The sequence below is a fragment of the Capsicum annuum genome, chromosome 6 (assembly GCF_002878395.1).
Source record: "Capsicum annuum cultivar UCD-10X-F1 chromosome 6, UCD10Xv1.1, whole genome shotgun sequence".
Taxonomy (NCBI): Eukaryota; Viridiplantae; Streptophyta; class Magnoliopsida; order Solanales; family Solanaceae; genus Capsicum; species Capsicum annuum.
Window position 1 is genome coordinate 66217749 of NC_061116.1, and position 10926 is coordinate 66228674.

Sequence of the window (10926 nt, forward strand, 5' to 3'; positions counted from 1 at the left end):
TGGATATGATTGATATATTGGATAAACTCTTTTTGCATTGTTATGATTACTTGTATGGTTTGACTTCGTTCTAAAAGTCTTACCTTGGGTATTTCTATCTTTTATTTTTTCCTTTGTGTATCAGTTTCAGTGATAGACTTACTTGTCAAGGTACGCCACGACAAGTGTCATCATGACCCTCGTTTTTGGGTCGTGACACGTAAATAGTCATGTCAATGATTGTATTCTTAATGGGAGTGTCAAGTCAAAATGTGACAAGTAAAAGTGAACAGAGGAATTACCAATTAGTTAAAATTAAGATCCAAATATTATTATTAAACTACATTAACTTTGGTAAGGACGAGTGTTTAGTTTTTCTCCTCTAGTAAAATAAAAGTAGGTTAGTTAATTTTATGTTTTTTTAAAAAATATTTTTAAGTAGAGTAATTATTTTTAAAAAAGAGTACCTAAGTAATTTAATTTTTTGAATTAAGACCTATTACTTTTATAATAATATAGATATAGATCATTGTAATCGGATTGTGGTGGACATGTCAATAATTATTTTTTTCTAATTATTGATATAAATATACATATTCAGTTTCAAAAACCTTAATGTTTTAAATGACCAATAGTTCTTAGGATATGAAATATACAATAATACCATAATATTTGTTTCACTAACAAAGTTTTTCGTTTTATTCACCAAATCAAGAGTTCAAGACATAATATTATACAGAATACCATAATATTTTGTTCACTAATTAGGTTGGCGCGTAAGAACTCGTTAATGAGTTTTCCTTAATCTTATTTATTTGCTAGGTTCATGTTTATATGGTATAAAAAAATAAGTTAAACTATTTTTTCATGTTAATTTTTATTAATGACAAATTTAGTTGAGTGATTTTATTGATACAAAAGTCAAAGTTCAGTAATTTTATTGATATAAAACAAAGTTCAATGACTTTACTAGATATATTTCCAAAATTGAGTGATATTTTGAGATATTAATCTTCTCTCCATCTGCTATGAATACCAATGAGCGAATTGGAACTGCTAGTTCTATAATAACGTTCATCCGGTGTCCAGTACTCGCATTAGAGCTTGACTAATTTGGATGCGCGTCACGTAGGGTCCATTCGGAGAAAGCAATCCCTACCAAAGATTTTTTTATATCCAGGGCTCAAAGCCGAGACCTCTGATTAAGGGTAGAGCAGTCCCATCCGTCGTACCACATTCTTTGGTGGTAGGATATACGTTATTACTACTATATTAGAAGAGCCTTAATTTCAACCTGTGTGTTTTATGTCTATAAATTAGAAGAGCCTTAATTTCAACATGTGTATTTTATGTCTATAAATTTAGAGTCGAGGATATTTATGTCTTTTCATGATTGTCTAGCACATCCGTATTTCAGCATTACACCTGTTTGTAAAAGTAATTATGTATCCACGTGTCTTAGAGGGAAGAAAATACGTTTTAACACCTTCTATCATTTTTTTTTCATATAGAGGATCTAATTTCAATTTTCTCCGCTTTCTTCCGACATCCATGATTCTCAGATACTTCCTTCTTCTCCAGCTTTAATTTCTATTTCTTTGTTTTCCAACCACTGGTATTTCATGTTTGCTTGTTCTTCCACCATCTTTTATTCATTTTCAGTACAAATTTCTATGTTTTTTTCATGTCCTTTTCCTTCTCTTTATCGGCTTGTTATCGATTTATCCGTTAATTTTGCCTATGAATAGTTGTTGTCGGTTACTATTTAATTTAAACTCATGGCTTTATGATTTTCCAACATGCAGGTCATCAATGGTAATAATCACCCGCCAACTCAAACCTTGATACTTCTTTATCAAAATTTGTTGCAAGTTTTGAGCAATTTCTATCTATCTATCTTCAGCTCACTAATTTTGAAAATGTAATTTTGAAATTTAGGGGAAAAAGTGTAGTATGTTTTCACTGATATTATCTAGCTTAAGGCAACTAATTTTAGGGAAGTAATCTTTGGTGGGCTTTGAATCTTTGAAAATTACATGCAATTCATCAATTGGTAGTGAAATATTTGCTACTATTTTGGCATATAGTTGATGCCAGTCATTCGCCATTGTTACTGAATACGCTTGGAGCTCCTTTTGTTACTACTTGTTTGTAATAACTCGAACTTTTTAAGGAGGGATAAATGAATAATTTGTCCTATTATTATTATTATTATTATTATTATTAATTAAGAGGATTTAATAAGAGTGGGCACCATCCACTCCCTTATATCAGTTTCACGACTACAAGAAAGAAATGGATGAGGAGTAGTATATTAGGGCAATTGACCCCTTAACTGTTGTGATAAAAGAAAAGTTACGTGCTGGGTTATTTTTGGTGACTTACCGAATATTGTTGTTGCTATTTGGAGTGATTTTAGCCTTAAGGTAATGGTCTCACAAATTCTTTATGGTGGTATATCCACATATTATGTCTGATCTGTGTAATAAAAGATGATATTTCTTTCTACTAATCAGTTGATCATTCAATATTGGAGATGCAATGGATAGTTATCTGCCACTAAAGTGGAGAGATTAATATTGGTTAATGTTGAATAGGAATTTGAAAAAAATAAAATAAAAAAGGAGCAGTAACCAGAGTTCTGCATAGTTGCTATTTCAATTGACTATTGATTAATAGTTATTAATGGGCTTGATTAATAGTGAGTAATGGTTTGACTAAGCAGAGTGTGAATTGCTATTGTTATTGTTGTTTCAATTCTTCTGCATATGTTGATTAAGGGTAATGAAATTACTGGCCAATATTTTAATATTCCTATTTTGGCAGCCTCCCTTATTAGATTATCCTTATTTTATGGATAATGATATGAGATATTAAGGTTTAGCTTTAACCTTGAACAATAAGGATATTTGGATTTGATCCCGACTAATATAATTGAGATCGTTATTTAATATTTTTGCATAGATTGAAGCCATTGAAGGCTATTTGGTCGATGTTCTATGCACAGTGAAGTTGTGGAACTTGTCTTTAGTGAGGTAAGTGAGACTTTAAGCTTTGATATTTGTTTGATAAAAATTATATTTTATCTGCCTAGTCCATGTGTTGGGACAAGCGTGAACCTGGTATAATTTGTTGCCTTTAACTAGCTGTGGATATTTATTTTGTGAAGTTTATCGAGAATCATTTAAAGGTGAAATATGAGGTGAGGTTGGGGCGTTGAATATATTTTCTTCACTGCCGTTATAGTCACTAAGGGCGTACATAGCTGTCGTAATATATTAGGGACATTACTTATGCTACCGTAATATGTTAGGGGCTTGTACATGTTGCTGTAGTAGACTTTTAGGGCATTGTATATGTTTCCATGGACTTATCGAGGTGCCAGGCCGATCAACTTCACTACCGTTTATGACAAGTCGTGAGAGTGAATTGAGTTGAGATGTAGAGTGGTATTTTTTGAACTTTCTTTTCGATCTTATTAACATTACCTTATGAGAGATATTATGTACATATTGTTTTTGTATTTTTTTGTACCTTATTTTTTCTAACACTTGTTCGAGGGGTATTAAAGTAGCGGGTCGAGGATCTTACTGGGTTATATTTATATAGCTCACTCCTTACTTGCATACTTGGAAATACAATTGCAGAGAGAGAGAGACTTGTGACAAATGGTTATTACGTGTCGATTCTATAAGTAAGGTGAGCCTTAACATTGTTCGTGGAGGCTTTCATCCAGCTTTAGTTATTTTTTGCTTATATTTCTTTTTGTTGGGCTTGCATGCCCGAAAGTTGAACTCATGTAACTTTGTTTAGATGCTCCATGGTCTAGTGTGGGGTTTGGGTTAGCGATTTGTTTCCTAAACTACTGTTGTTTCTGTAAATCGTTATGCGATATCTTGTTGGACAATTACTTTACGTTTAATGATTATTTCGTGCATTTAAAGTTGCACTCATTTTTATCTCAGTGTTGTATACATTGTGAACATATGGAAAATTGGTTCTCCCGACAAGTGTTGTTAGTAGGAGCCAGACACGGCCATGAGGTAGTTGGGATGTGACAAAGTTGGTATCAGAGCCTAGGCTTTTGGTCCCGTGTCGTCGAGCAGTATTTAGTAGATTCTTGTTCAGGGGTATGTAGGCGCCCATACAGATCTTGAGGCTACGAAAAATTTATAAAGTTTCCATTTTTTTATTCAGTGTTTGTGCATTGAGTTGAATTTAGTCAAACCTTTAAATATTATTTCGCAGATGGTTAAGAGACGTGGTTCTTCCTCTGTTGGTCGATCTAATGCACCTGTTGGACTTGGTCCTGGACAAGATCCTACCCGTGGTGGTGGTCGAGTTGGGTCACATCCGACCATGCCTCAAACTAGGGCACAAACTAATACTCAACATGGAGTTTGGAGTGGGCGCCATCCCCAAGTTGCGGCTCCTGAGCGAGTACAAGACCAGGTTGATCATGATACTCCAGCTGTAGCACCTGTTGCTGTACCTACTATTACATTGCCTGCCGATGTTGTGGTTAGAATGTTGAATATATTGGAGGCATTGGTGTCTAATCAGGGTCGAACTCCAGCTCCTCAGGTTACTTTGCAGACGCAGGCACAAGTTCAGTTGAATGTTGCAACCTCTCAGGCACCTCTACTAATTGATCATTCGATTGCAGATATAGGGCAACCCAAGGATCTTAAGAATTTCATGGATCTTAAGCCACCGGAGTTTGATGCTACACCATCTTTTGTTGAGCCTTAAAAGTTTTTAGATTGCTGTGAGAGGATACTGACTACTTTGGGACTAAAGGAGACTCATGGTGTAGAATTTACCACTTTTTTATTCTCAGGGTCTCCCGAGGCATGGTGGACTTTCGTTTTGAGGGGCAGACAAGCAGGGCTACCACAGATCACTTGGTCAGAGTTTTCAGCTATGCTCTTGGACAAATTTATTCCCTTGAGGAAATAAGTTGACATGAGATGCCAGTTTAATGAGTTACGATAGGGATCCATGATAGTCACTGAGTACGAAGCTAAGTTTATTGAGTTGTCCAGGTATGTTCCATCTTTAGTTGCAGATCAGAGGGAGAAAGTAAATGATTTGTAGATGGACTTGAGGCTCATTATCATGGTCCAGTGATACACGATGTGCGTAATGGGTCCTATTCTGAGGTGTTTGACACTACTCTTCATTCTGAGTCCTATTATGAGATGGAAAAAATTAATCGAGAAAATAAGAAGGCATGTAACTCAGGTGGGTTTAGTGCTGCTCAGTATGAGAGCAAGAATGGGTTTGATTGTGGATAGTCTAGGCCTACGTAGTCAGAGTTAATGGGCCAATCTTCGAGGAATAGTTATCCAGCCAGACAAGGTCAGCAGCAGCAGACACAGATGAAGGGTAATGATTTTTTTTTAGTCTGAGCAGCATTTGAAATGTTCTAATTATGACAGGAATCATACTGTACATTGTTTTGGAGTTGGTGTTCCTTGTTATACTTGTGGTGAGAGAGGGCACATTGCTAAGTTTTATCCTAAGGAAGATTCTGGGTCTAGTCAAGCAACTTCTCAGGTGCAAAGAGATGCTACAGGTACTTATGCTTACACTCAGTCATCTAGGATCACTCCATTGGGTACTCGTGGACAGGGCCAACAGGGTGCTCAAGGTTCTCAGATAACAGGTGGACCACCAAGATTCTTTGCTATGGCTAGATAGGACACAGAGGCATCTAATACAGTAGTCAAAGGTATTATCACTGTAAATTCTCATGAAGCATATTTTCTTATTTATCCTGGTTCTACATACTCGTATGTGTCTCCATCTTTCACTTTATTCTTAGAAAGAAGGACTCAGACTCTTGTTGTGCCATTTATTGTTATGAATGCGGTGGGGAGACCTTAGCAGTAGATAGAGTCTATAGATATTGTGTGATATCTGTTTAGGGTAGGACACTATAGTTGATCTATTTGTGTTGCCAATGACTGACTTTGATGTGATTATAGGTATGGATTGGTTGGTGTCATGTCGCGCTTTGGTTGATTGTTATGCTAAGCTTATACATTTTGATATTCCTAGAGAAATACCTTTTATGTGGAAAGGTATAACTCATGTGACTCAGGAAAAATAATATCTTATGTTAAAGCACACAGAATGATTAATCATGGGTGCTTGGGTTTCATTGCTACTGTTCATGATACTCGAGCAGAAGATATTGCTATTGACGGTGTTCCCATTGTTCGAGAATTTGTTGATGTATTTCTAGATGATTTGCTCGAGCTACCTTTGATGAGAGAAATTGAGTTCAACATTGACTTAGTGCCAGGGACTCAACTTCTTTCTATTCCACCTTATCATATGGATCCTGCTGAGTTGAGTGAATTAAAATTTCAACTCCAGGAGTTACTTCATAAGGGATTCATCAGGCCTAGTGTGTTACCTTGGGGTGCACCTGTGCTATTTGTGAAAAAGAAAGATGGCATGATGAGAATGTGTATTGATTGCAGGCAGTTGAATAAGGCAACAGTCAAGAATAAATATCGTTTTCCTCGTATTGATGATCTATTCGATCAGTTGCAGGGTGCTACTCACTTTTCTAAAATTAACTTGAAATCGGGTTACCATCAGCTGAGAATCAAGGCTGAAAATATCACTAAGACAGGTTTTCAAACCAGGTATGGACATTTTGAATTTTTAGTGATGTCTTTTGGACTGACTAATGTACCTGCAATATTTATAGACCTCATGAACAGGGTATTCAAGCCATTCTTAGACTATTTTGTGATTGTGTTCATTGATAATATTTTGGTATACTCTCGAAGTGAGGCAGAGCACGGATAACACTTGAGAGTTATGCTGCAAACACTTAGAGAACACAAGATTTATGCTAAGTTCTTAAAGTGTGAGTTTTGGTTAGACACAGTTTCTTTTTTGGGGCATGTGGTGTCAAGAGATGGAATTCATGTTGATCCAAAGAAGATTGAAGCAGTTCGAGATTGGCCTCAACCTAGTACTGTTACAAAGATACGTAGCTTCTTGGGGCTAGCTAATTATTATAGGAGGTTTGTAGAGGGATTCTCAAAGGTAGCTGCTCCATTGACATGCTTAACTCAAAAGGGTGTGGTTTTTTAATGGTCAGATGAATGTGAAAAAGTTTTCAGAAATTAAAGACAACATTGATTTTGGCTCCGATTTTGATCTTACCTACTGCTGAAGGTGGTTTCACTATTTATTGTGATGCATCTCAAATTACATAGGGTTGTGTTTTAATGTAGAATGGTAAAGTGGTGGTGTATGTTTCTCAATAGCTAAAGGTCTATAAGAAGAATTATCTGACTTACGACTTGGAATTGGCCGCAGTTGTATTTGCACTCAAGATCTGGCGTCATTATCTTTATGGTGAGCCATGTGAAATCTATACTGATCACAAGAGTCTGCAGTACTTATTCAAGCAAAGAGATCTAAATCTGAGACAACAACGGTGGTTAGAGTTACTTAAAGATTATGGTCTCACTATATTATATCATCCTGGTAAGGCTAATGTAGTAGCAAATGCTTTGAGTAGGAAGTCTATGGGCAGCTTGGCCCGATTTACTACCAAAAGACAACCTATGGTTATGGATATTCAGTCTTTAGCAAATCATGGAGTTCGAATTGATCACACGGTGCCTGGCAAGTTACTTGCAGTTATGGTGGTTTAGTCGTCCTTAGTTGGGCAAGTTAAGACTTGTCAATATGATGATCCCTACCTTGTTAGGCTTTGAGATTGAGTGCAGAATGGAGGTGTTAAGTCTTTCACTATTGATGGTGAAGGTGTGTTACATCGTCATGAAAGATTATGTGTTCACATTGTGGGTGATATGAGGCAGCTAATTCTTAATGAGGCTCATAGCTCGAGGTACTCTATCTATCCCAGTGCTACAACAATGTATCAAGACTTGTGCAGATTATACTAGTGGAAAGGTATGAAGGTTGATATTTTGAAACATATGACTAGTTGTTTAAATTGTCAGCAGGTCAAATATGAACATCAAAAACTGGTGGAACGATGCAAAAATTATTATTTCGGGGTGGAAGTGGGAAAGGATTACTATGGATTTTGTTGTTGGGTTGCCAAATACTTTCAGAAAGCACGACTCAGTTTGGGTGATAGTGGATAGACTTACAAAATCTGTCTTTTTCATACCAGTTCGGGTCACTTATAGTGCGAAGTAGTTAGCAAAAATTTACCTTCGGGAGATAGTTTCGGCTTCTTGGTGTGCCTATCTCATCATATCTAATCGAGGTGCATAGTTCACTGCTGAGTTCTGAAGATCTTTTCAGAAATCATTGGGTTCGTAAGTTGAGTTGAGTACAACTTTTCATCTGCAGATCAACGGATAATCTGAATGAATTATTCAGATCTTGGAGGACATGCTTAGAGCTTGTGTTATTGACTTTGGTGGCTATTGGGATGACCAGTTGCCTTTAGAAGAGTTTGCTTATAATAATAACTACCAGTCGAGCATCCCAATGGCATCGTATGAGGCTCTATATGGTCACAATTATCGTTCACCAGTTGGCTGGTTTGAGCCTAGCAAAACACAATTATTAGGTCCAGATTTAGTTCAGCAAGCATTGGAGAAGGTTGCAGTGATACGGGACCGACTTAAGACGTCACAAAGTAGGCAGAAGTCCTATGCAGATAAGAGGGTTCATGATTTGGAGTTTGAAAAAGGGGAAAAAGTTTTTTGTTTCTCCCATGAAAGGAGTTATGAGATTTGGCCGAAAAGGTAAGCCAAGTCCTAGATACATTGGTCCTTAAGAGATTTTGGACCGAATTTGATTTGTGGCATATAGGCTTACTTTACCTCCGAGATTGTCTGCAGTTCATGTTGTGTTTCACGTGTTGATTCTTAGAAGATATGTTCGTGATGATAGTCATAAGATCTAGCCAGAGGATGTAGAGCTTGATGAGAATCTGACTTATGAGGAAAGCTCGATAGCTATTCTTAATAGGCAAGTGCGACAGTTAAGATAAAAAATAGCTTCAATCTAGGTATTATAGAGTAATCATCCAACCAAGGAGGCTACTTGGGAGTCTGAGGAGGAGATACGAGTTAAATATCCTCACTTATTTAACGCTTCAGGTATGATTCGATACCTGTTCGAGGACAAACATTATTTTAAGTGGGGGAGAATGTAATAACTCAGACTTTTTAAGGAGGGGTAAATGAGTAATTTGGCCTACTATTATTATTAATTAAGAGGATTTAATAAGAGTGGGCCCCACCCACTCCCGTATATCAGTTTCACGACTACAAGAAAGAAACAGATGATAAGTAGTATATTAAGGCAATTGGCACCTTCACTCTTAAGAGAAAAGAAAAGTTATGTGCTGGGTTATTTTTGGTGGCTTACATAATATTGTTGCTGCTGTTTGGAGTGATTTTAGCCTTCAGGTAATGGTCTCACGAATTCTTTATGGTGGTATATCCACGTATTATGTCGAATCTGTGTAATTAGAGGTGATAATTTCTTTCTACAAATCAGTTGATCATTCAATATTGGAGATGCTATGGATAGTTATCTGCTACTGAAGTGGAGAGATTAATATTGGTTAATATTGAATAGGAATTCAAAAAAATAAAATAAAGAAGGAGCAGTAACCAGAGTTCTGCGTAGTTGCTGTTTCAATCAACTATTGATTAATAGTTATTAGTGGGTTTGATTAATAGTGAGTAATGATTTGACTAAGCAAAGTGCGAATTGCTATTATTATTGTTGTTTCAATTCTTCTGCATATGTTGATTAAGGGTAATGAAATTACTGGCCAATATTTTAATATTCCTGTTTTGACAGCCTCCCTTATTAGATTATCCTTAATACATGAATAATGATGTGAGATATTAAGGTTTAGCTTTAACCTTGAACAATAAGGATATTTGGATTTGACCTCGACTAATATAATTTATATCGTTATTTAATATTTTTGCATAGATTGAAGCCATTGAAGGCTATTTGGTTGTTGTTCTATGCATACTGAGGTTGTGGAACTTGTTTTCAGCGAGGAAAGTGAGACTTTAAGCTTTGATGCTTGCTTTTCAAATTTGTTTTATAAAAATTATATTTTTCTGCCTAATCCATGTGTTGGGATAAGCGTGAACCTGGTAGAATTTGTTGCCTTTAACTAGCTGTGGATATTTATTTTGTGAAGTGTATTCAGAATCATTTAGAGGTGAAATGTGATGTGAGGTTAGGGCGTTGAATATATGTTCTTCGCTGACGTTAGTCTCTAGGGGTGTACATAGCTGTCGTAATATGTTAGGGGCCTAACTTATGCTACCGTAATATGTTAGGGGCTTGTACATGCTTCCGTAGTAGACTTTTGGGGCATTGTATATGCTGCCGTGGACTTGTCGGGGTGCTAGGCTGATCATCTTCACTGTCGTTTATGACAAGTCGTGAGAGTGGATTGAGTTGAGATGTAGAGTGGCATTTGTGAAATTCCTTTTGGATCTTATAATCATTACTTTATGAGAGATATTATGTACATATTGTTTGTGTATTTTTTTGTACCTTGTATTTTCTAACACTTGTTCCTGGTGCATTAAAGTAGAGGGTCGAGGATCTAACTGGGTTATATTCATATAGCTCACTCCTTACTTACATACTTGCAGATACGGTTGCAGAGAGAGAGACTTGTGGTTGACGGTCATTACATGTGGATTCTATTGCTAAGGTGAGCCTTCACATTGTTCGTGGAGGTTTTCATCCAGCTTTAGTTATTTTTAGCTTATATTTCTTTTTGTTGGGCTTGCATGCCCGAAAGCTGAACTCATGCAACTTTGTTTAGATGCTCCATGGTCTAGTGTGGGGTTTGGGTTATAGATTTGTTACCTAAACTGCTGTTGTTTCCGTAAATCGTTATGCGATATCTTGTTGGACAATTACTTTACGTTTAATGATTATTTCGTGCATTGA

The 10926-nt window shown here is 36.4% G+C and overlaps 1 protein-coding gene across 3 annotated transcripts; it reads left to right on the plus strand.

The window, feature by feature from the left end:
* Window positions 1-1506: 1506 nt before the first annotated feature.
* LOC107873363 lies at window positions 1507-10926 on the plus strand. 3 transcript variants are annotated; one of them, XM_047414745.1, is made up of 5 exons: window positions 1507-1794; window positions 2944-3014; window positions 4228-5340; window positions 5421-5713; window positions 10623-10926. In XM_047414745.1, the coding sequence occupies exons 2-3, from the start codon at window positions 2979-2981 to the stop codon at window positions 4729-4731; spliced, it is 540 nt and encodes a 179-aa protein (XP_047270701.1). In that variant the 5' UTR covers window positions 1507-1794; window positions 2944-2978; the 3' UTR covers window positions 4732-5340; window positions 5421-5713; window positions 10623-10926. The 3 variants fall into 3 exon arrangements, 2 of the variants coding, with proteins under 2 accessions (XP_047270701.1, XP_047270700.1); XM_047414744.1 differs by having other exon boundaries at window positions 4228-5713; XR_007057048.1 differs by lacking the exons at window positions 1507-1794; window positions 2944-3014 and adding an exon at window positions 3026-4109 and having other exon boundaries at window positions 4228-5713.

Excerpts from the sequence above, each read along its gene's own strand:
- LOC107873363 (XM_047414744.1), top strand. The coding sequence starts at position 2,979 with ATGCACAGTGAAGTTGTGGAACTTGTCTTTAGTGAG. Across the intron at positions 3,015-4,227 it reads TGGAACTTGTCTTTAGTGAG|ATGGTTAAGAGACGTGGTTC; the intron begins GTAAGTGAGACT and ends ATTATTTCGCAG.